This window comes from Neoarius graeffei, chromosome 4 (genome assembly GCF_027579695.1).
Source record: "Neoarius graeffei isolate fNeoGra1 chromosome 4, fNeoGra1.pri, whole genome shotgun sequence".
Taxonomy (NCBI): Eukaryota; Metazoa; Chordata; class Actinopteri; order Siluriformes; family Ariidae; genus Neoarius; species Neoarius graeffei.
In genome coordinates this window covers 17,330,752-17,357,000 of record NC_083572.1, presented here as the reverse complement: position 1 = coordinate 17,357,000, position 26,249 = coordinate 17,330,752, and the positions used below count along the sequence as shown (strand labels likewise).

Sequence of the window (26,249 nt, the reverse complement as noted above, 5' to 3'; positions counted from 1 at the left end):
ATATTTTCAAATCAGTCTCACTATAGTATCCATCATCTGGAGCCGCTTATCCTGTGCAGGGTCACGGGCAAGCTGGAGCCTATCCCAGCTGACGATGGGCAAGAGGCAGGGTACACCCTGCTCATCACATAGGCTAAGTTTACATTAGACCGTATCTGTCTCGTTTTCTTCGCGGATGCACTGTCCGTTTACATTAAACCGCCTGGAAACGCCGGGAAACGGGTCCACGTATTCAATCTAGATCGTGTCTGGTCCGGTGCTGTGTAAACATTGAGGATACGCGGATACGCTGTGCTGAGCTCTAGCTGGCGTCGTCATTGGACAACGTCACTGTGACATCCACCTTCCTGATTCGCTGGCGTTGGTCATGTGACCCGACTGCTGAAAAACGGCACGGACTTCCGCCTTGTATCACCTTTCATTAAAGAGTATAAAAGTATGAAAATACTGCAAATACTGATCATTGTGTAGTTATGATTGTCTTTAGGCTTGCCATCCTTCCACTTGCAAGTGGTAAGTGATATGCGCTGGGATCAGACACACAGCGGCTCAGTCCCGAATCACTGCTCGTGCGCTATACTCGCGCGCTCTGTGAGCTGCGCAGGGCCGGAGTGCGCACCCTCCAGAGGGCACTCGCTGTTCAGGGCGGAGTGATTTGGAGCGCAGGATGCCTGCGGAGCCGAGCGTATCCGTGTATTGGTGTTGCTGTGTGCACGCTAATTGTGTATTGGTGTTGCTGTGTGCACGCTAATCGTTTTAAAAACGTTAATCTGATGATCCGCTGATACGGTCTAATGTAAACCCCACCATAGAGACAAACAACCATTCACACCTACGGTCAATTTAGAGCCATCAATTAGCCTAACCTGCATGTCTCTGGACTGTGGGGGAAACCGGAGCACCCAGTGGAAACCAACGCAGTCACGGGGAGAACATCCAAACTCCACACATAAAGGACCTTGTCGGCTGCTGGGCTTGAACACAGTACCTTCTTGCTGTGAGGCGACAGTGCTAACCACTACACCACCATGCCACCCTCACTATAGTATTAATCCTCTTATTCCCATAGGGGTGGGTGGCACAGTGGTGTAGTGGTTAGCGCTGTCACCTCACAGCAAGAAGGTCCGGGTTCGAGCCCCGTGGCCGGCAAGGGCCTTTCTGTGCGGAGTTTGCATGTTCTCCCCGTGTCCGTGTGGGTTTCCTCCGGGTGCTCCGGTTTCCCCCACAGTCCAAAGACATGCAGGTTATGTTAACTGGTGACTCTAAATTGACCGTAGGTGTGAATGTGAGTGTGAATGGTTGTCTGTGTCTGTGTCGGCCCTGGGATGACCTGGCGACTTGTCCAGGGTGTACCCCGCCTTTCGCCCGTAGTCAGCTGGGATAGGCTCCAGCTTGCCTGCGACCCTGTAGAAGGATAAAGCGGCTAGAGATAATGAGATGAGATGAGATTCCCATATGGCCCTTTTCCACTACCCTTTTTCAGCTCACTTCAGCTCACTTCAGCCCGACACGGCTCGCGTTTCGACTACCAAAAAACAGCACGACTCAGCTCGCTTCAGCCCTGCTTAGCCCCTAAAACTCGCACCGTTTTGGAGTAGGGCTGAAGCGAGCCAAACCGAGCTGAGTGAGGCTAGGGGCGTGAGCAGACACTCCCCTGTGCACTGATTGGTGAGGAGGAGTGTCCTCACATGCCCACACACGCCCCGCGAGCACACTGGGATCTGTAAACCCAGAAGAAGGAGAATTACGAGAATTATGAAGCCTTATGCGCCTCGCCTCATCTATACGCTCTTGCCAGTATCTGTTGGCGTTGTCGGTGACAACAAGCCACAGCACCAAGACCAGCAACACTAACGACTCCATGTCCTCCATGTTTATTGTTTACTATTCGGGTCGTGAGACTACCGCTTAAAAGCTCACTGATGTCACTGTTTGCGCTGCTTAACGACATCACGTGACGTCCACCCACTTTCGCTAACTCCACCCAATGTGTCCACCCACTTCCAGCCAGCACGGTTCAGCGCAGTTGTAGTTGAAATGCAACTCCAACAGCCCCGCTCAGCCCGACTCAGCACGGCACGGCTCAGCCCGACTCAGCCGCGTTTGTAGTGGAAAAGCGGCAATAGGGACCTATGCAAGGTCTGCTTATCCTCCCAACTCCTATTTACTTAACTGCTGTGCCAATCCAGAACTAGATTTTCCTGGCAAAGTAATTCAGACTTGGGTTGTTGCCTGTGTAAAACTACATAACAGCTGGGCCTGATAAGCTATCAACATCTAGTAATTGGAAGCAGTCATGCATTACTAGGCAAAAGCAATGAAGAACTGGCGGTACCCACTAGTGCATATAAATAGTCGCTGGGGGTGGTCCCAGCTTTAGTGGAGCAAGTAAATCGCACCGGGACACGGTCCGTGTTGAAATTTAGTAATATTACATCGCATCTGGCTGCCATCTACTGAAAGAATTAGGACTTGGGAGCAGTCAAGATGTTAGTAATTAGTGGTTGAAAGCAGACACATAAAAGTTATAAGCAGGAATTGGCAGCAGAGTTAGACTCTTTTCAGAGTGATGGGTGTGGGGGAAAAACTGTTTTGCCCCTTGACCCCTAAGGGTAGGGGAGGTCTGAAATGTGCATGTTGTTCCCCATCACTCACCTTTTCCCCACACCTCCCCTGGGGTCGGGTTTCAGTCACTCCCATCAGTAAAAGCAATAGATAGTTTTCACGACATCACAGAGTCGGGGATTCCCTAGTGGTGGCCATCTTGCGGGTCAAGCTTACCGTACGGGTGACTGAGCACACATTGTAACGCGCGAGTACAAAGTCTTCAAAAGAACCCAAGCAGGCTATTTAAAGCTAGCAATGGTGCACACCTGCTGTATTCACGGCTGTCGTAATAGGTCAAATGATGAAGTCAAGCGGAGCTTTTATGGAATTCCCACTGTACGGGAGCACGAAGGCGAGCAAACAAACTCGGCATACAAAGGAGAAATCTATGGCTTGCGAGAATCAAACGCAAGGATTATCAGCCTTCCAAACACAGCAAAGTCTGCTCCGATCATTTTATAAGTGGTAAGTTGTTTAAATAAACAATCAATTGTGTTTAAGTTTGTTTTTGGAAACCAAAACATCATGTGAACAATCTCTGGAGAATGCCTAACTGGAACCGCTGAGTGTACGTTTATATTGTAATGTACACTTAATATCGCTCGTTTGTCACGTTTCTATTTGAAACTTGTCACTTCACTCAGAGCGGAGTTAAATCAAGCATGCCAAGCTCTGCAGACTAAATAGGATCTGGTAATAGTTATTGTTTTATTTGTTTCTGTATTAACGAGACAATTTTTTTTTCAATTTTTCTTTATTTAACATTTTAATGAACAATGATATTTTTTCAACATTGTCCTGATGGGTGAATTTCTTAAAAACAAGATTTAAATAGTTAATATTTTAACCAAATAGGAAAAAAAATCCCCAACCCATCATCCCAAGTAAAATAAACATTGAAAGCTATGTTTTTAATAACCATTAAGCTCTTCAGAGGAATATATATATATATATATATATATATATATATATATATATATATATATATATATATATGGTCGTCATTTCTCACGCCATGCAATTAAAGTAAACAAATATCTCAGCGGCAGCAGTCAAAGCCCTTGAATGAATGCTGCTTATCCAAAATATGCTAATAGTTATTCAGATTAAAAAGAGCCAGTGCATGCCAGATAGCATAATAAGCAAAATGCTGAGTAATCCCTATTAGCTGTGACATATTAGCAGTAACATTAAGACCCTTTCATGTGCTCAAATATTATTACTGTATATATTACTAATGTAGTGTGATTTGGCAGTTGTTTCCCCTGAGATTTATAACAATCTGAGCATTATTAGCATAAACATATTAATGGTTTGCACTGAGTGAATTACAGTTCATTTGGAAAAAAAAAATCACCAGAACCTGCTATGTTCTTCACTTTGGCTGTAAACATGTCTTAAGAGTAGTTGCTGTATCTGTGGCTCTTGTACGATGTCATGTAGCCACCATCCGTGGATGCTGCAGGAAGCATTGGGAGGCCTGCATATCGGTCGGTCTTGCAGAGTGCCATCGCCTGCTTGTAGTTGATTTTCTGCTTCGTAATCGGGTCCACCAGGTCCTTGATGTAGTTTGCCTCTTCCTGAAGCTCTCTCATCATCGCATTGTCGATCATTTTGCCTTTGACTGCATCTTCAGCGCTTACTCGGCCTGTTTGGTTGGGGTTGACCAGGCCACCTGTCAGGTACTGAGCCTCCATGTAACGCATGGCTGTGTCTTTAGGCATCCACCCCTTCTGAACAGCCTCTCCAATTGACAGACGTTCTTTAGTTACTGGATCTTCAATCCCGGTGAAGGCTTTCTGGGCATTGAGTAACCGCTGCAGCTGTGTGGATTCGATCAGGCTTCGATCTGCTGCTTTATGGACTGAAAATCTTTCTCTGCTGTTAATATCCACGATACCACCAGTGGCTGCTTGTGCCTCCAGCAACCTTTGGGCTGTCGTGGGGTCAATCATCCTTCGGGCCAGGGCCGAGCGCACTGAAAGGCTTGTATCGGTATCTTTGTCGTAAACTCCACAAATAGGGAGTTGCTCAGCATTGGAACTGGTGAAAGTTTTGGTATATGAGGAGGGTTTGTATGAAGTTCTTTGGCTGGTAACTGATGTGATTGCAGACGGCATCTTCTGTTCTCCAGCCACAAGAAGGGCAAACTCTGAGATGGGCATCTTTCCATCTTTGTATTGCTGTAACTGATATTGAGTCAATTTGCCATCTCTCAGAGCATTTTTGATGGAGTATTGCTTGCCGCTCTTGCGATCCTGCAATACAGATGTCTCCCCCTCACGTCCCGTCGTAGTAATCTCCTCCCAGTCACACTCCAAGTCTTGCAAGTTGATGTACTGGGTACGGTCAATTAGCCCTTGAATGTAAGCATCATATGGTGACATGTCTTTACCAGTCTCAGGGTCCAGGATGCTAATTCTGGTGGAGACATTTTTCTCCTGCGTACGTGTTTCTGAAGCATTTTCCTCTTTTTTCAAGCTGTTCCTGAGCTCTATGATGGTGTTTTCCCGCTTGTGAATCCTGTCCTTCTCATCCAGAATGTCTCTCTCCAAGCGCTGAATATCAGACTCCATCTTTATGCTCTTTTGCCTGCTCATTTGGGATCTTTCACTCATTAGCCTGGACTGCTGCTGGAATGAGATGCTGATCTCTTTCTGATCGCTCTCCAGAGCTCTCAGTTGTTGTTGGAGATCCTGTTTTTCTTTTAGAAGGGAATCCCTTTGATATATAAGGTTAGTCTCCTCCTGAGAAGTCGTTGTTCTTCTGCTTTGCAGTCGCTCCTGTTTCTCCTTAATACGACGGATTTCATCCTCCACATCTAATCTGGCATTTCTCTCCTGGAGCACCTGGTCTCTCAAGCGAGAGAGCTGGGTCTCTACTGCTGGGTCTTTTTCTACCCGGACCACCTCTTTGTAGACTGTCCTCTCAAAGGATTTCTCTTTTTGCAGGACATCTATCTGGATTTTCAAATTCCTGATGTCTCGCTCCAGCCGCATGACATCATTGCTCTCTTTGTCAAAGTCTGTCCTCAGCCCACTGGTCAGTTTTTCCAGTTTTGGATCCCTCTCTACTTTCAGAACTTCCTCCATAACAATATACTCCTCAACTGGTGGTGGTGCATTCTGTAGCTCATTGATACGGTATTTAATTTGTGACAACTCGGTCTCCACCAGTATCTTTTTTTGCCTTTCATCACTTTCCCTAATAGTCCTCTCCTTCTCCTCTATCAGAGCTCTTTGTCGCTGCACTTCCTGATCTGCCTTCCTACGGTTGTTTACTTCGTCATCCAGAGTCCTTCCTAGCCTATCAAGTTCTATAAGCTGCCTTGGGTCTTTCTCTAATCTTACTACTTCTTGTACTACCAACTTCTCTTCTGGTCTTTGTCTCTCCAGCAGTATGTATTTATTCTGAAGATCGAATACCATTTCCTCTATGGTTCTGCGTGTTTGTATCTCATCACGTACCTCCTTCCTTAGACGATCTGCTTCCTTCTCCAAGAGTGGATCATTGATGTGCTTGATCACATCTTTAGTGACCACCTTAGTCTCTATCTTTGACTTCTCTGCCTTCAGGATATCCCGCTCTCTCTTGAGATGGCTCAGCTCACTTTCTAAGGAATTGTAGGATCTTTGTAAGGAATAGACTTGGTCCGAGAGCTTTTGAATCTCTCTCACATTCTCTGGACTACGTTCTTCTTTCACCACCTCTTGAACCACTTCCTTATACTCTATTTTTGGTTTCTGAGAGCGGAGAGATTCCAGATCAGTTCTGACCAAACTGACCTTCCTTTCATACTCAGAATTCTGCCTGGCAGCATCCTGGAGTTCTCGCCTCAGTCGCACTATCTCTGCTTCAGTCTCTGGGGAAATCCTGTAGATCTCATTAACAATTTCCTTGATGTCGATCTTTGGTTTACGTTGTTCAACTTGGACATACCGTGCCTGAAGATCGTTCACTTCATTAAGAGTCATTTTATTCTGGTGCTTCTCTTCATCAATGTTAGATCGAAGCCTGGTAGACTCATTAATGAGTGCAGGGTCTTTTTCAATTTTCTTCACTTCTTTGGTCACATACTTGGGCTCTAAGGTAGGGATGAGTCTCTCAAGATTGGTAATTTGACTCTTTGTTTGGACGATTAGATTGTTCAAAGACCGGACCCTTTCACCTTCATCTTCGATGTCCATCTTAAATGACATGACAGCCTTCAGCATCTCAGGATCTTTCTCTACTTGAACAACTTCCTTCTGTACCACCCTTTCTTTGATAGTTGGCCTCTTTTGCTCCAAGAATATCATCTCTGATTTCAGTTGACCTCCTTGACTATCTACAACTTTGACTTCATTCATCAATCTGCTTATCTCATCCCTCAGTCTTTTAGCCTCCACATCCAACTGAGGATCTTTTTCGTATTGGGTCAACTCTCTAGTCACCAGTTTTGGCTGAACACACTTAAGTTCTGTTTCCAGATTAGAAATCTTTCTGGTGAGCACCTCGATCTCACTTTGGGTTCCAGTTCGTCGCAAGGCCTCCTCGTGGGCTTTTTTTTGAAAGTCAGTTATATCAGCCTCAAGCTTTGGATCACGGTAGTATTGTAGAACCTCCTTCTCTTCCACACGTTCAACACCTTTTCTGCTCTTGAGCGACAACATCCTATCTTGAAACATTCTAAGCTCAGATTCAACATGGCTGCGTCTGCCAATTTCGTCTTCAAGTTGCCTGTGTAGATCATCAACCTCTGCTGCACTTCTTTGTTGCAGTTGCTGCTGCTGCTTTACCATGGTCATTTTCTCCTCTTTCTACGGAATGAAAATAACAGAAAACATCTAATCGTACAGAAAGTCTTGTTTGTATGTCATGGAGAACATGACGTTCGTACGTCATGTTGAGGAACAAACTAACGTTAATGGCGCTAAAATGCCTGGAGAGAATGCCCCTAGGATTGTCCGCTTTGCTTATACAGACTTCTCGTGTAGTGGGGGGAAAAAATGCACTGCTATGTGTTTCATATGTAGAAGAACTATCAAAGATATGATGGGGACAACCTCGAACTTCAATCGTCATTTGGTAAATGGTCCGGTTGGAGTCTTGTTCTCAGACTTGACTCGAATCAATAGTGGACTCGACTCAAAAAAATTTTTGATGACTTGGACTTGACTCAGACTTGAACACTGAGGACTCGAGACTGGACTCGGACTTGAAGTTTAGTGACTCGACTACAACACTACATTTATTATGACAGATTTATACCTGTGTGAGAAGGCTCTTGGCTAAGTCCATCTGGTTGAGAAGCTGGTCATTTGCAGCTGCGGTGTTAGCATAGCGGTTCACTAGAGCTTTTTCCTATTAAAAAAAAATAAATAAATTGGAATTTAATGAACGTGAAACGCATTTGATTTGGTTAAGTGACATGATCTTCTTCCACTTTCAATTAGTCTCACCTGTTTTGCCACAGACTCTGCCAGAGTAGGGGTGGACACCCTTCTAATATCTTCTGCGCTAGAGTTTGTCAGAGTAGCTCTGTACTTGTCAGAGTTGATATCGTATTCCTATACAGAGTGGAGGAAAAATGGAAATGTTGACTTCAGGGTTGGTTTAGATTATTTATTCATTTACATTAAATAAGCTTTTAAGCTTACATTGAGGATATCTTGCAGATCCTGAGAGAGATCGGCCATCCTGTCCACTTCATAACCTTTCCTTTTAATGTCCTCTACTACTCTCTGTGGAAAACAAAACATGTTTGGGTTTTTTTTTATCATGGATAGTAACTATTCACAAGCTGTAATTTGGGCAGCTCTAGTATTGTTGTCGTAATCATCATAAAATATATATATTAAATCCACTGACCTCTTGAGAAGTCTGCTTTGCTATGACTGTGGCTACATCATCCGAGGGCCTGACCTTGTTGTTCTGCAAATTGTCCAGGAATGTGTCAAGTGATTGGGTAGCATTCTGGAAGTCATTATTCTTGGTGCTAGCCCCTTGCAAAAGGCTCTCCCTATGTAATTGTGAAACAAATTTAATTACAAGAATAATTTCATACTCACTTTTCAACTAATATATTAAAAAATCTGACTTGGTAAGAAAAACTCTAATTCCTGTCTTTTTTGTAGCTATATCGTACCTATCTATTAGCTGGTTGTTGATGTTAGCGTAGCGATTCTGCAGGCTTTTAACCTGAGCCTCCTGCCTGCGTATATCAGGGCAGTACTCATGATATCCCTGCTGGAGGGACCTGCACAGTTTTTCTGTCGTCTCCAGATCTTTGTTCAGCTTCTGCATCTCAGGTTGGGCAGCAGCCACATCTTTCTTCAGGTTCTGAGGAAGTTGATAAAGCGATAACAAGATTTAAGGAAAATTAACAAGGGCTTGAAAGTTTATGATGTCAAAGCAGTGCAGATGCAAGGGTAACTTGATCAGCTTACACCATCGGGCCTTTTGTTTGGATGGAAAACGCTAAAATTCCGTGCTTACTTGCAGTTCGTGGATGCGGTTCTGGAGGGCGTTGGGAAAATCTAAAATAGGACCATCTCTACTCAGCTGCTTCTCAAAACCAGAAACAGTCCCATCCACCTTTCGTATTTGGTTCTCCAAATTCAGGGATGCACCAGCCCTGCAACATCATCCATTAAGATTTTTTATTAAGCAACTGTAGAACATATGACTATACTATATACAGTTATTTACTCCTGTATATCATACTACTAAACCACAAATGGTTTATAAGCCTTAAAAGAGTTAAATTAGTTGTTCTATAAGCTAGATTTTTAGTTTACTTTTTGATGTAGAGGTCATTAAGACCAGCCAGGCTGTCTTGTTTGTTTTTTGTCTGGCTCAATCTCTCAGGCAAACTGGATGACACCGGGTCGTTGAAGTTCTGGGATGCGAGTGGTTCAAGATCTTTCTGTACAGCTCCCTTTTGTTGCTCCAGCTGCCGCAGAGCTGCTGCAGCTTTCTGCGGGAACATAGATTAAAATCCATACATCAATGAAATACGTCCTTTTCAACATAACTTTTATGCACCTAGGTTTGTTGCAAAGATCTTCCAAAGATCGAAGCCGGAAAGAGCGTGGAATCTGGAAGTTGGACAGATGATATTGTTCATACCTGCTTTTTTACAAGTTCAAAACGAATTTCTTTAATGATGAAATGATAGAGTTGCCAGGTATTTATGGAAAAGAGTTTGGGGTGGGACGGCTTCCAATATTTGTTAGCTACATTATTCTCTTCAGTCCAGTGCAAAAGTAAAAAAAGCAAAAATGTTGTACACCAACCATCTCATGGGTGGGTGATCAACTACATTTGGAGTCAAGTCTGGTCCTTTACCTTTGAATGACTGAATGAGACCGTCAATGATGGCGTAGCTCGCACCGGCCCTGTCTAGTCCAGAAGGAACGAGCTAAATCAGGCCACCTTGCGCAATAAATGTTGCACGCTATATACAAGCTATATATAGAAGCTAAATACACCCTAGGAACACCTACCTATTGGCCAGAAAGAATCCAAAATGGCGAGGAATTGACTGAGAAGAAGCGATTTTTTGTTGAACTGCTCATTAAGGCTTAATTAGTCCATAACTTCATGAATAAATGTAATGAAGCAAATCTGGGTAGGAGTTATATGCACCCTAGGTACCTCTGCCTTCATGCCAGAAAGAATCAAAATCGTGAAGGATTGGGGGAGAAGAAGCAATTTGTATGGAAACTGCTCATTAGCGCTTAATTACTCCATATCTTCATTAGAGTAATTCCATGCCAAATCACCAGATTTTAGAGAAAGTTCCCGACTGACCATCTCAGATTTTGTTCATATTTTTTTATTTTAATGTCCTTGTTACTAATAACTGCTGTGCAAAATTTTAGGCCAATATCTCCACTAGTTTTGGAGATATTAAGCCTTCAGAAAGGAGACGTGGCCCCATATTTAGCATAAAAACAAGTGTTACAATCAAACATCCATAGTCTCATCTCATCTCATCATCTCTAGCCGCTTTATCCTTCTACAGGGTCGCAGGCAAGCTGGAGCCTATCCCAGCTGACTACGGGCGAAAGGCGGGGTACACCCTGGACAAGTCGCCAGGTCATCACAGGGCTGACACATAGACACAGACAACCATTCACACTCACATTCACACCTACGGTCAATTTAGAGTCACCAGTTAACCTAACCTGCATGTCTTTGGACTGTGGGGGAAACCGGAGCACCCAGAGGAAAGCCACGCGGACATGGGGAGAACATGCAAACTCCACCCAGAAAGGCCCTCGCCGGCCATGGGGCTCGAACCCGGACCTTCTTGCTGTGAGGCGACAGCGCTAACCACTACACCACCGTGCCGCCCAACATCCATAGTTTGATGGCTAATAACTTTTGAACCGTTCACACTAAATGGTTCAAATTTTCACACATGATTCTTTGAGATAATAAGGCTCTGTACATGGAAGGAGAGCTTTGTATGTGACATATTTGCAGATCCGTCTGGTGTGGTGAAAGAAATTGACCAGTTATTCAAACGCTTCAAATAGACGTGCTAAGTCTACATAAATAGAATTAAATTTGTGTAATTGACTTTTAGACTGGTAGCAAAATTCAAAAAAAGTGCTTATTTAAGGAGTTAAAGGCATTTTTGAGACAAAGTCAGCAAACAGTCTTATTTTGTCAATTTGGGTGTGCCGAATTCAAATCTGCAATATGCCGAGCTCTATCTGACCTCTGTTGACCTCTAGAGGTCATTGAACTTTGGGCCTGTAAACGTCTCAGCTGAACCCAGTTTCTCAGCTTTCTAAGGAATGAAATGTACTAAAATGATTAATGAAGTTAGCAAATGGCCTTGTTTGTTAAATGTTTGGGTGCTGAATTCATTTTTCATTTGTAAAACGACATATGACCTATGATAACCTCAAGGTCATTAAACTTGGCCTATAGGCCTCTGCATTTAACGGCATTTTTAAACTGACTTTACTCCCCCAACAAGAATATGAACAGACAAAAAACAAATAGAAAGGAACAAATAAAACATTAAATGCCAGTCCATGTACATGTGACTTACTTTTCACAATGAGAATGCCTCGGCGATCACCTTACATAACATTGCATTACATTTAGCGGTTATTGTTTATACAAAGCTACTGAAAAAAGGACAGATTCAGCAGCATACAAAATGTGGGGGCATACAGGGTATACAGGTTAATCAGGGTTAGTATATATGAGAGTTTTTTTCTTTGTTGTTTGTTTTTTGTAAAGGCTTTACCCCGTTTAAAACAAAACAAAACAAAACAAAAAACAACAAAGAAAAAAACTCTCATTTCTCATGAGAAGAAATTGTAATGCTTCAGCATACATACGAAGACACTAAGACAATTGTGTGCTTCCAAGTTTGGGGCAACACTGTGATGAAGACCCAGCAGATATGGGCGTGAAGGTCAGGTGTCCACAAACTTTTGGCTATATGGAGTATGTAATAGGCAGAAAAACCTTAATACTTCATCTTTTTTAAATGTATTTTCTTACCTCTTGATCCTTCAGACGGTTAGCAAGATCTCCAGCAGGGTTGCTGCTGTCCAGTGGAGCTCGCATTCGTTTCAGCATGTCCAGTTCTGCTAGGGCCAGGTCTTTGTCCAATTGACTCAGACATCCACTGAGTTCTGCAGCTTTAGGGTTCTCCAGAGGTTTAACGGAAGGACCTGGAGCACAAACGCACGTTAGAGGTTGGTGAGCAGATACTGTATTTGCGTAACATGTCTGCTCTTTGGGTTTGCTCTTGGAGTGTGTGGATGTGTATATGTGTACGTGTGTTATTCACTTGATTGCACTGCTCGTGTGGTTTCAGGGACCTGAGTCTTCAGTGAGGCCCTGACTGCTGCACGTCTTTTCTTCAGGTCATCCAGCTCTTTGCCCAACCTACACACACACACACGGGCGACTTTGAGCACTGCATTCTCAAACACTCTTTAATTAAACACTTAATTATGTTCTGAATATCTGTCTGTATTAACATGCTTCTTTTCTTTATGTTTTTTTTTTTTGCTGGCATGACACCAAATTGCTCCCCTGACAAATCTGCTGGACCTCAAAGACACTTTAAAAGCTGTCACGCACTCTAAGACGGCTTTGTCATTCAAAATCTGACTTACAGATCCACTTTGTTAATGGCCTCTGTGTCAGGTGGAGGAATTAGAAAGCACACTCCAGGAAAGGATTTGATGGCCCCGTCGTTGGAATGCACGTCCCAGTTTTCATTGTTGCTATTGGACTTCAGGGTTAACTTCTGGCCTCTGGTTATAGACCCCTGGGAATGACATCAGGTGTACATAGCAACATGCAAAGTTAAAATAAAATAGAACATATAAAATTAGAAAATCAGCGAATATCTGTTGGTCTGTGAAAAGTTTCAAAGGTTTCAGGGGAAGCCATGGCCTAATGGTTAGTGATGCAGCTTTAGGACCAAAAGGTTGCTAGTTTGATTCCCTGTACCAACAGGAATGGCTGAAGTGTCCTTGAGCAAGGCACCTAAACTCCCTAAACACACTTTCTGTGAGGTTCTGTCTCAGTTGTCTGTTATGTGAATGAGTGTAAATACAATCAAGAGGAAGTGTGTTAGATTTAGACACCTTGGATGTGCTCCAGTCACACAGAGACTCGACGGTGGTGGATCGGTTCGGGGCTGTGCGGCGGAGTTTGAGAGGAGCGATGGTGGTGCTGCGCTTTCTCAGATCTGCTAAGAGCAGCTCACAGCGCTGAAGAGGCCTTTCCTCTGCCTGAGAGAAAGAGGGGTGAGGGATTAAGGGTGAAAGAAAACAAGGATTAAACCACACCCTTCTCCTTACATAGTGCTCGTCTAAGCACTGAACATAATATCCAATCCAAGTAGTTTAATGACGACAGAAAGCCTCATGCTAGACTTTTATTATTTTATATATCACAACTTTTCCCCTTATATGATATCATCTTGATGTTTTAAAGTTAGTAGGATTTATAAGTGCTTACCTCTAGCTGTAGCTGAGCCTCTGTGTTGGACATTTTTGAGATAGATTTGGGGTCCAACGTGGAACTGAGGCCTGTTAAGGATTCGGACAAAGTCTCAGCATCCAGTTGGTACTGTGTACAAAGAAGATGGTTTTAAAAGATCAAAATCTATAATACTGTACATCGAAATATATTATACAGTACATCTAGTGCATGAATTAGCATGTTTTATATATGGTACCAGTCAAAAGTTTGGCCACCCCTACTCATTCATAGGTTTTTCTGTAGTTTGTATTGTATTGGAATTATGTGGTAAAAAAGTGTTTCAAAAAATACAAAATCTATTTCATATATATTCGATTCTTCGAAGTAGCCTTGAACGTTTACCTCGATTATGCTTTGCACGCTATCGGCATTATCTTAATCAGCTTCGTGAGCTCGCCACCTGGAATGCTTTTCAATTAACAGGCGGGCCTCGTCAAACGTTAATTAGTGCAATTTCTTGTCTTCTTAATGCGTTTGAGATCAAACAGTAGACAGCCCTAATACAGTAAACAACTCTTGTCATCCATATTATGTCAAGAACCGCTCAACTAAGTAAAGAGAAACGACATCCATCATTACTTTACTTTAAGACATGAAGGATCTTTTTAATTAATAAAAATAATTGTTTTATAATTGTATTAGATGGTGTGTCCAAACTTTTGACTGGGACCATATGTTAAACCAGAGGTGCTCGATGTTAACCATGAATCTGATAATAATCTCTATCAAAGCATGGACTAGTCATCTGACCTGACGATTCATCACAGATCAAACTTTGACAAGCATGATGTTATACAAGACAAGAAACAGAAAACTTTGCCTAAAAAAAATAATTGTGGGTTTTTGGTTAAATATCAGGCGGCAAGAAGGTCCTGGGTTCGAGCCCAGCAGCCGACGAGGACCTTTCTGTGTGGAGTTTGCATGTTGTCTGCGTGGGTTTCCAAACTTTTGACTGGGACCGTATGTTAAACCAGTTCCCCGGTTTCCCCCACAGTCCAAAGACATGCAGCTGGCTCTAAACTGACCGTAGGTGTGAGTGTGAATGGTTGTGTGTCTCTATGTTTCAGCCCTGCGGCTTGTCCAGGGTGTACCCCGCCTCTCGCCCATAGTTAGCTGGGATAGGCTCCAGCTTGCCTGCGACCCTGTAGAACAGGATAAGCGGCTACAGATAATGGATGGGTAAATATCAAGAAAGACAGGGATGAAGGGGAAATACTCTTCTAGAATTAGAAAATCTGAAAAGCGTTTTACCTCCAACTTCTCATTTGAAAATATAAGAGAGATAAAAGAATCTGGATCAGCCTAGGAATTTGTAGCACACAACATGCATCATATTTATCTTCACAGTTGATATGAACACGGTGATTTATCTTACTGCCGTACAAAGGCAAACTGCAGTATCTGCATATTGTGTTGGTAGCAAAAGACAGTCCAATAGCGTCATCTTTTCACTATTGGACCGTCTTTTGCCACCGACATAAAATGCAGATAAGGCAGTTTGCATGTAGAGTAGCTGGTTCACTCTGCAAGTCTTTAATAAAGCACTCATTTAGAGCCTTACTATAATTTAAATATAGATATCAAGTCCTTAAGTTTGATGGTTGGTTTATTAGGCTTAATGCGTGAACTAGAGTATCTTGAATGTATCCATCCATCCATTATCTGTAGCCACTTATCCTGTTCAGGGTCGCGGGTAAGCTGGAGCCTATCCTAGCTGACTATGAGCGAGAGATGGGGTACACCCTGGACACCAGGTCATCGCAGGGCTGACATATAGAGACAAACAACCATTCACACCTACGGTCAATTTAGAGCCACCAGTTAGTCTAACCTGCATGTCTTTGGACTGTGGGGGAAACCGGAGCACGTGGAGGAAACCCATGCAGAAACTCCACACAGAAAGGCCCCCATCGGCTACTGGGCTCGAATCCGGAACCTTCTTGCTGTGAGGCGACAGTGCTAACCACTACACCACCGTGCCGCCCTCAAATGTATCTAGTATTTCCTATTATAATCTGAAATGGTTCCAGTAAACCAATTATAAGATTATTAAAACTATTTCTCGGCATTGTTCCGAAAGCCAAGCTTGTAATAGTCTTGTTCTATTTGCAGATAATTTAGCTGAAGACGGGAAGATTTGTGCAGCGCTGAAAACGTGTTTAATGCCATTCAGCTTCTAACAAGTGAGGACTGAGATTCTGAATTCACTCTAACAAACTATAGCAATTACTTGACCCTAGCTAGCACTAGCTAGCCAATAACATGATGTCTACGAATAGTTACAAATTCCAACGATCAATTCATGCGATGTCTTGGCTGATTGCTCCGTGATCCCACCGTGAACAACCCCGACAATGATCTTCAAATACGACTCCAACTATCCCTGACACGTCACCACACCCAGGGCATTACAAGGCTGGCAAACGTTCAAGATGGTTGCTCAGACATTTAAAACTGTCCAGGGTGAATGGTGGTGTGCTTGTTCTCCTGGACTCCTCCTGTATCGCCTTACCTTTTTGTACTCCTCCACATTGTCCAGGTGTGTTTCTTGGCAAATGCAGAGGTTCAGAAATTTCTGCCATTCGTTCCTCAATATGTCTCTGTGGCCCTGAAACATGAAACAGCTTACACATGCTGAAACTGAAACCGACACTGTAAATCACTGAAGTTACTGCCATTGGTCACACATTGTTTTTCTACTAATCTGTAGCAACAATCTCACCCAATATCTTAAAATATCATAAACCCAGACATCAAAATACATAATTCAAATCACAGGATGACATACTCTCATATTATAAATATATATAATGTGTATATATATATATATATATATATATATATATACCTGAATGGTGTTTGCTGCAGGGTGTTTCATCTCAACCAGACGATCTCCATCATCCTGCAGTTTGTTCACCTCACTCTCGTGAGACAGCAGGCTGTTGTTTTTAAAGTTCTACCGTAAACCATGGAACAGAAAACACTCAGCCTTCTTCAACCTGGCTTTTAAAGGCATGGTATAGATAGAAAGAAATGCCAATCGACAACCTCACCTCGTAGCGACGCCGAACATCCGGCGGATCCACCATGTGGTCGCTCCAGTCTTGTTGCAGGATCTTCGCCTGCTCGTCGCTCAGGTAGCCTACCTCTTTATTACAGCTGTGCATGTACTCATACAGACTGTTCAGGTAGTGATGGCGCCATTTTGAGTTGTCCTGCATGACGACGACAAAACGCACACATGTACGCAGGCCTAGTTAGTTAGTTAGCCTAGATTGATTGATTAACGGGTGCTAAAAGCACAGATGAAGCAAAGGTTGAAAATGATACTGATAAATACCTCGGAAGATGAAACAAATTTAAATAATTTGGTTTGCGGTACATAAATAATTCACATTACTGGTTCAGCAAACTAAAAATAAAAAAAAACCTGTACAAATATTGTACAAATTGAATTTATTTTTGCTGAACTGTTATTTAATATCAGTGTAATATCCAAAGCCTGATCTTTTTTTTTTTTAAGACTGAAAGAGTAATATCTTACCAAGAGATTGGAGTATTGCTTCTTGAGGGCAGCATATTCCTCCTAACACAATAAAGCAAGATATGATCATTTATTTACTCAAAAATATATTGTAAATCTGAGGTAGGTTAACATAAGGGGGCCTTTAAAGTGCACATCACGGGTAAATTCAGGAGCAAGATCAATGTAATTCTCCTATTTTATATTAAACTTTGGTCAAATATCTGTCACATTTTACATTTTGTGCAATTTTTTTTCACCTTGCACAATACCAGAAAAATTCAGTTGAAATCAAGTCATTTGAGGCGAATTGGTCCGCCTCTGAAAAAACTTGGCATTTGGATTTCCCGGGAAACATTGATTTTCGTGACGTTGCGTGTGGGACGCCTCCCTCTGAATCCTACGTCAGCGCTGGTTTGTTTATAAGAAAATGACCTGGTGGTTTTCTGCAAATTTCTTCAACGTTATCATATAATTATTAAAATGGTTAACAGATGTATCGTCGGAGGGTGTAGCAACACCACTCTTGAAGGGATTAGTACTCATCGTTTCCCAAAAGACCGGACAATGAGATTGAAATGGGAGCGCTTGGTCTACACAGGCTGTGCACTGAAACTGTGCAAGCTCTCGCAGCCTGTTCGCGCTTCCGTAGGTAACGTCACGAATCTGGCTCCAGACTCCCTTGGGATTTTTCCAGACGCGTTTTGTTATTAATTTTTTTTCTGCTGTAGACAGATGGCCTTGTGCAAAATTACCCTTCTGGATGAGTGTGTAAAGGAACATTCTTTCATATTAAAAAAAACTAAATTGGTCCAGAATATGCCCTTTAAAGGGGCCGTATTATAAAAAACTCACTTCTTTCAGTGCTTACGCACATACATTTGGGTATCTGGAGCCTATCAACTCACAAACTCTGAAATAAAAGACAGTTTCTTTCGTGCTGCCTATTTCAGAAAACATGAGCGTCAACAAGCCGTTCAGACCTGCCTCCACTTTCTACGTCACGCATTTGAATCATGTCATCCCCTGATGATCCAAGTATCTCCTCTCATGACTTGAGAACTGCCTTTGTGAATGAATATTCATGAAAAAAATGCTACCTGATTGGCTCAATGGAACGTGGGGGTGGGAAGAGCAGTGGTTCATTATCATTTAAAGGACCAGGCACTCAAATCAGCCGTTTTGAACAGGGCTGTTTAGACAGGGTGAGAAGGGAGCTGTGGTGTTTTTTAGCCTTGTAATATTTTGACCAAAGCATGTCCCAGATATTTCATTAGAACCTCAGGGAACTGTGTCAACTTGTGGAAAAGGGGTATAATATGTCACCTTTAGAGAAAGATATCTGCTTTATGGTGTGCGTGAGTGAGTGAGTGAGTGAGTGGTGGGATTGGATTATGGCTGACCTTAGAGCTGGTGCTGTCTGGGCTGAGCTGAGTGCTGTAGGCTTCGATCTCCTTGTGTAGTATATTGTGGGCTGCGATCTGTTTCTCCAGTTCAGCCATGGTGGGCCCATATGCCTCTGAGCTGACCTCTTTCTGCAACACACACACACACACACACACAGTGAGGCACTAAGAAACAGTCTCATTTCCAGTATTGAAGTTTTAGTGAGCTAAAGGGCTAGTTCCTGACCCATCTGACCCAAATACTCATTGAGAGCAACAAAGTGTTCTTCTAAATAGGTACAAATGCAACACAATCTCAGATACGTAGCCATTTCACTCCAGGTCTTGTGCTTCCCTTGTTTCAAAGAAACTGATATTCTGTTGTTTGTTTTTTTTAACCACAAGTTCCGTATTTCGATCATTGGTAGTAAGCACTAGTTGCCTGGTTACTAGGTCGTATTAATGCCTTGTATCAGTTTATATACAAACAACATGTCTGGCAAATTTCCTCCAGGACAGCATGGTGGTGTAGTGGTTAGCGCTGTTGCCTCATAGCAAGAAGGTCCTGGGTTCGAGCCCCGTGGCCGGCGAGGGCCTTTCTGTGCGGAGTTTGCATGTTCTCCCCGTGTCCGCATGGGTTTCCTCCGGGTGCTCCGGTTTCCCCCACAGTCCAAAGACATGCAGGTTAGGTTAACCGGTGGCTCTAAATTGACCGTAGGTGTGAGTGTGAATGGTTGTCTGTGTCTATGTGTCAGCCCTGTGATGACTTGTCCAGGGTGTACCCCGCCTCTCGCCCGTAGTCAGCTGGGATAGGCTCCAGCTTGCCTGCGACCCCGTAGAACAGGATAAAGCGGCTAGAGATAATGAAATGAAATGAAATTTCCTACAGGTTGTTGAGGTGTGATGTCACATGGCCAAGCCCTAGATGTAGCTGCTACAGCACCACGAAGTACATTTACTTGAGTACTGTACTTAAGTACACTTTTTGAGTATCTGTACTTTACTTGAGTATTATTTTATTTTGGCAGCTTATGACTTTAACTTCACTACATTTGAAAGACAAATATCGTACTTTTTACTCCACTACATTTCTATCAAGGCCCTCGTTACTATGAAGCAGCTTTGAAAGTGGATGCTTTTTTCTTTTCTTTTTTAAAACATGATTGTTTTTTTTTCGCAGGTGACACTGAGACAGTCTATCAGTAATCACTAGGGTCACGTCACGTCCATAGACTGTATAAAATCAAGTTCAGTGATTTCTCCACAGCATTATTTAACACGATCAGTTGATGGCAGAATGGAATGAGGCGGTTCTTCTGGAGAATGCACACACTCATGGCTATAGCTAGAACCCATGTTTCGGTTTTCTGAAAGGAATAAAGAGTCGTTGAATAATGTTAACTTATCTGAAGTGCTTTCAGAAATGTTTTAGCATAATAAACAAAATGTAGAAATCCTTTCTTTTCTAGTAACGTTAGCTACCCAGTATGATTTTTGAGTTTGAAAAGAGTTTGCTAGCATGTCAGGTGGAGCTTCTCTGACTAGCGAGCTTAACATTAAACCACCATGATTCCACAGGCAGATTCATATGTGCATGAATACATACACTTGCGCACGTGAGACCTGTGAGATGGACAGTACTGTACTAGTCAGTCACAGCAAATTGCTGGAATTTTTTGTTTTGCACTTTTTTTGTCTTGCTTAAAGCAGTGTTGCTGTTGGGCAGTTTTTAAGTTCGAGGTGTGGACCTGGGTTTTAAGCAGGTTGGATTGTTGTTGTTTTTTTTTTTTAATTTTCTGAGCAAGCTGCATTTACAGCTATTCCACTGTCTTCCTGATTAACATATACATGCATGTGTGCACACTGCCAGAGCTGGGTCAGAACACTACCATGGTGCTTTGTTGGGGTGGGGAGGAGTGTTACAATTTAAAAAAAAATTACAATGGCTCTTTTTCAGTTCAGTTTAATTTTGTAACGTTCTACCAGGCGTTTATTCTACAGGTTCTACAAGTTAGTCAGGAAATCCAGTCGGTTGCTTCAGAGGCATTAGGTATTGTAAGTGTTGTGGCAATAATACAACAATGCGTTGACAGAAAATTTACTTCCAATACTTAAGTATTTTTAAAAGCAAGTACTTTAGTACTTGAGTAAAAATTTGACTGTACAACTTTCACTTGTATCAGAGTAACATTTGACCAGTGGGATCTGTACTTTGACTTAAGTAATGAAGTTGGGTACTTTGTCCACCTCTGATTTAAACTTTACCTGAAAGGAGAGACATTTTAACACTGTAATATAACTATAATTTTATACCAAATGCTCGATTCTGATTGGTCAGGATGTGTTGATTGATTAATTTTCTATAACCGCAACTCGGACAGTATTTCCAGCTGCAAGGTTTATATCAATCAGCTTGTTATGGTTTCTTTCATAACATACATACAAAGGAAATTGGATGACGGACATTCTGCAAACATGGATTAAAAATATATAATTGTTGACATGGTGAAGTTTTCTGTGAGGACGCAGTTTTGGAAGGAGTCACCAGTGTCAGCAGTAAAGCTGTAACGTTATGGTTTCCGACTTGGGAAGGTTTGACAATTTATAGCTGCTATAACATAACAGGAACTAATCTGTTTCACAGATGTTCCACAATAATAAACATAACTATAAATGGATAAAAAGTATGACTTGTCATTCTTTAATGAATGAAAATTGCTGTGGTATAAGATGAATAAACACTTTGGGATGTACTATTTTCAGAAAATGACCTCTGCTTTGTATCAGGACGCTTGACTCGACCCTGACACTAGAACAACATGCCCCACTGTGTTTTATTCCTTACGTACCTTCCAACATAGTTCGAAATAAGTGAGTGTGTTATTTCTGAACGTGTTATTTTCATGGACTTTTCCAGGTCTTTTGGTTTGATAGTGACCTGATCCGTTATGTTACGTGAGTTTGATCAGGGAAAGAGTCGAAAAGATGGTGGAAATGAAGAATGAGTGATTTCCAGCTTTGCTGCTTACCTGTTTCTGGTTGAACACCTGGACCCAGTTGATGCGTGGCTGCAGGCCGATCTCGTTTAGCTGCTTGTAGAGCTCACGGTAAAACACGCAGTCCTTCAGCCAGCGTTCATGAAGTCGACTCACACTAACACACAAATACAAAATGGCTTCAGCATCACAGTCTATAAGCCTTGCATATCAAAGTCGATACACATACAATACTGTGCACATGCAAAGAAATACCGTCGAGCCAAAATGCCGTCAAAAATAATGAAATTAACTATCACTTGCTGTTTTTGTACTCACTCTTTCTCGATCTCAGCTGTCTGTGGGTGTTTCATTTTCTTGGCTTTGTCCAAATCCAGGAAGAGATCCTTGAGGAGCCCTTCGGCCTCCGACAGGCACTCGGCGTTCTCCTTTTGGTGTTTAAACGGAAGGTCCTTCTTGTCATTTTCTGCATCCTGAAAGGCAAGAATGACTGTTAATGACCGTTCATCTTTGTAAACAGCACTGGCTCTTGCTCTGTTCACATCATCTAGAGCCATTTTGGATCCATCCATAGTGATAGTACAGTTGAGTTATGTCGTGAGAAGAAACAGAGAGAGAGAAATAAATAAATGTAGACTCACAATGACCAGCAGGTCTTCAGCCCTCAGCACGTCTTTTTCTACTACGTCAGCATTCTTCTGCATCCGTGCGATCAGTAAGGTCAGGTCACTCACCTGAGACCTGTAAGAATCAGGGTCAAAGTTCATAGTTAGAGTTCACCCTTTAGTAATCAACCAGGATTTGTGCTTTTAAATAGTCATCAGAATTGTCTTATTGTAACATTGCAGCCAAAGAAGTGAAAAGAAAGAACGGTGATGTCATATGATCATGTTGCGAACTTGAACCACTGTCACTTCAAGAAATCGGGACTCAGTGGCTCGATTTGTCTCGAAAACGCCAGCAACATTACTCTACTAGGAATTTCCTCCAGCAAATAGCATGTGTAAAGACATAATACATCAGTCTGTGGACATAACAGAACAACACAGTTCCTGATTGTCCAGGATCCCGTAGTGAGGATGTAACAGAAGCAGCATGGACACATGAATGGTTGTGTTACGCAATCAGAAACAGGAAGTGAACAATACTGCTATAGTCTCTATCCTTACATCTATAAGGATGTAGACCAGCAAGGTAGGTATGTTTAATAAAGTGATGATTTATGAATTTAATGTTTATAATCGGGGCGGCACGGTGGTGTAGTGGTTAGCGCTGTCGCCTCACAGCAAGGAGGTTCCGGGTTTGAGCCTCGTGGCCGGCGAGGGCCTTTCTGTGTGGAGTTTGCATGTTCTCCCAGTGTCCGCGTGGGTTTCCTCCGGGTGCTCCGGTTTCCCCCACAGTCCAAAGACATGCAGGTTAGGTTAACTGGTGACTCTAAATTGACCGTAGGTGTGAATGTGAGTGTGAATGGTTGTCTGTGTCTATGTGTCAGCCCTGTGATGACCTGGCGACTTGTCCAGGGTGTACCCCACCTTTCGCCCGTAGTCAGCTGGGATAGGCTCCAGCTTGCCTGCGACCCTGTAGAACAGGATAAAGCGGCTAGAGATGATGAGATGAGCTGTTTATAATCGGAAGAGTAAGATTTCCGGCTTAAGGTATAGGTGTTGTGTGTGTGTAGACAAGTGGTAGAACAAGATGAGGGCTCTAACAGGTTTGGCATTAATGCTGACATGTTAAGCTGGTATGTGCAGTTTCGGTGTGGGGATGATGAGACGAAAGATATCTGGGTTTTGTGAATTCAAAGAATATCTATCATTCCATAACTTCCCCCTGCACTTTCTCTGTAATAGCTCTGAGTCTGTGTCTGTCTCTCAATCCCTCTCTCTCTCAGAACTTGCTGCACTTTGCATTGCTTGATATAAGTGAGCTACGATAGTGTGCGCGAACAGAAAACACAATAATGTGTGATATTTTTGGCCTGACAAATACCTTTACAACACACCCTCACTCTAAACCAAACCCCTCGGAAAACACCAGCAATCAAAACCCAGTCGGATAAACCGAGACCAAACGGTGCTGTAATCATCTTCCCATTCATTGTCTAGGCTGGTTTTGTTCCTTCTCAACAATGCTACCAATGTTCCACCGCCCTCTTGTCACGGGCCCTTGCTTCTCTTCTGTACCCACCCAAGCAGGTTCCTCCCTTGGACACAGATCTGAGGGAAAACCCAGAGTTCTCAGAAGCCTGAGGAACTACGCCGGCTCGGAGAATGTTAAACATGTACAACACAATTAAGCTGCAATTAAATCCATACAAAGCTTTGGAGTACCATTTGAACCGTTTTATTTTATTTTTAAATACGCTTGTAAAACCTGATTCTGCCTCGCTCTGAATTGTTATCGGAAAACAATCGACGCTGACTGATTTTCTTGTCCGCGTTACATATTTTCACTGGATTCTGTACATATTCGGTGAAGTTATTTTATTTGGTTGCATAAGACGTGTATCAGAACATTACACTAGTGTGTTTAAACCCTAATGGATTATATATTTGCGGTGATACACAACTGTCAAGCACCGAAGTCCTTTTATTCTAGCATTTTATGGGTAACCTTAACATTTAACCTTTTTTTCTGAATTCTGTTTTCCATCACGTTTACATGATGAATAATTAACATGATTTTGTGACTTGGAGTAACAAAAAAAATTATTCTGGAAAGGCAAAAATGAGACATTACACCATTCTAGACCCATTTGCCTTGATTTGCTACCCACACACTTGGTTTATTCTTCTGGACGTTGTCATATATGACAACCACACGATGACATTAGGTCCTCCTGATGGAGTACCGGTATGTGAAATGTGGCTCATCTACAGTCACGGCTTAGACACCCATATCCCGTACCTACATGTCATGCTATGCCATGTCAATCACTTATTGACACAACATCAACACTGACCTTCAGGGTTTGTGTTACAATAATTGGAAATATAAAATCCCTTGGAGCCATGGTTTTTCTCAACCCAAACCTTCAAAACATGAAGGCCTTCAGTGCATCAGGAAGCCAGGAAAATATTTGTTCTATGTTGCAAACGGAAGAAGCAAGTTCGTCTGGAAGAATCAGATTTGTACCACCCATAACCAGCCAACACCCATTGGAGGAACAAACGGAGTAGTTAGGACAGGTGCTACCTTGTGACCACAAGTCTCTAAAGGATATGTTTACGAAGCAAAGCAGGCTAATGCTTACACCACCACCACTTCCGTAAGGGTACAGTGGGAAGACCAGGTAATTCATTGCACATCAAGGGTCATGCATTGGAAATCTTTTCATTAATTATCTCTGAGTGTTAATGTGGTCTGGAACGAGCTTTTGTCTGTCTTACGCACATTGCAATTCACAGAGTTATATCCAGAGACGAGACCTGATCTTGCGCTCTGTAAAACAGGACGTGTCAACCTATACAACCAAAAATCCTGCCTATGCATTTAGGCGTTTGGTAACTTGCCACTGAATTGAATCAAGGTGATAAATGAGGGCTTATTGTGAGCCAGTATTGTTGCCCTTCAGGACTGATGTCTGACACCAAGTCGAAACTATCAAATATCATCTGGAATTTGATGGCTCAAGAAGTCAGCATGTTTTTCCCCCCCAAATACCATCCAACTAACATCCATTCTCCACTTTAGAACTGGGTTTAATTGGTATGCCCGGAGAAATATTTCAAAACCTCTACATGGAATATCTAAGCACAACTGCACAAAGATTAAGAACAGGTTACACGATCCCATCCATGTCAAACACTCCCGAAGTGAAAACCATGATACGATGTAAACCTCAGCAGCCTGGACCTGACCGACTTTAGCCTCCACCTGAGCTCTGGTTACAAACACCACCTCAATATCATTCATTAACTCACACTCACTAACACACACTCACTTGCTCATCTTGGACGATGTCTTGAGGGTGCTGCTGTCCTTGGTGCCATCCTTGAGGGTCGTATCTTTCTTCCTAAACATCCTGCAGGTTCGGGGTGAGGTGAAAAGTCACCTGTGTGTAGATGTGTATATTTCTCTCAGAGCCTCAGCTGGTCTTAAATCCTCCTTGTACACTGTTAGGCTTCTTCTGTGCGGTATCTGTTTCGTCTCAATCACACGTGCGTATACACACACACGCTCTGTGCGTCTCCGGTGGTGTGTGTGTTTCCTGAACTGTTGCGAACTGTTAAAAGATGGAGATGTTTGCTTGTCTCTGCTCCGCCCTGAGGAACAGGTGTCGGACAACACCCAGGCGTACCGAGGGACCGGGTAGACCTGTTCTACGCTCCCATTTCTCTCATACACATACACACACACATACACAGAAGTTTGTCATACATTCACAATGTGGGCCAACAGAGAATGCCTTCTGGAAATGTGCTTAAATGTCAAAGCCTATGTTGCTTGCACGTCCTCATTCTGATGACTGTGCTAATAACTTCAAACCTACAGGATTCCATTTTGTGTCCTGTTAAGGATTGTATGTAGAACTCAATAAAGGGTTTCCATTTCAGAAAAGTTTCCACATAGACCCTTCTTAAAAAAACTACGACCATTAAACATCCAAAGAACTCTCAATTGAAGCTGCTTCAAATTATAACATCAGCTGCAATATGTTATGGCAATATGAGCTTGTTGACTGTACAGTATGCATCTTCAACATTTAAAGAAAAAACACGAATCTGG

General features: G+C 42.6%; 1 protein-coding gene across 1 annotated transcript; it reads right to left on the bottom strand.

The window, feature by feature from the left end:
• Nucleotides 1-3,459: 3,459 nt before the first annotated feature.
• Nucleotides 3,460-25,754, bottom strand: evpla (envoplakin a). The gene is made up of 22 exons (XM_060918951.1): nt 25,465-25,754; nt 22,163-22,262; nt 21,840-21,994; nt 21,555-21,678; nt 18,544-18,675; nt 17,162-17,203; nt 16,671-16,832; nt 16,466-16,573; nt 16,130-16,225; nt 13,594-13,704; nt 13,218-13,364; nt 12,741-12,895; nt 12,410-12,507; nt 12,118-12,290; nt 9,387-9,565; nt 9,085-9,223; nt 8,735-8,928; nt 8,458-8,608; nt 8,247-8,330; nt 8,049-8,156; nt 7,858-7,950; nt 3,460-7,406 (listed from the first exon to the last, which is right to left on the bottom strand). Exons 1-22 carry the CDS (start codon nt 25,542-25,544, stop codon nt 4,005-4,007), a joined length of 6,033 nt encoding a protein of 2,010 aa, XP_060774934.1. The 5' UTR covers nt 25,545-25,754; the 3' UTR covers nt 3,460-4,004.
• Between the last annotated feature and the right edge of the window lie 495 nt (nt 25,755-26,249).

Excerpts from the sequence above, each read along its gene's own strand:
- evpla (XM_060918951.1), bottom strand. The coding sequence starts at position 25,544 with ATGTTTAGGAAGAAAGATACGACCCTCAAGGATGGCACCAAGGACAGC. Across the intron at positions 9,566-12,117 it reads ACCGTCTGAAGGATCAAGAG|AAAGCTGCAGCAGCTCTGCG; the intron begins GTAAGAAAATAC and ends ATGTTCCCGCAG. Across the intron at positions 8,929-9,084 it reads ACCGCATCCACGAACTGCAA|AACCTGAAGAAAGATGTGGC; the intron begins GTAAGCACGGAA and ends CAACTTCCTCAG.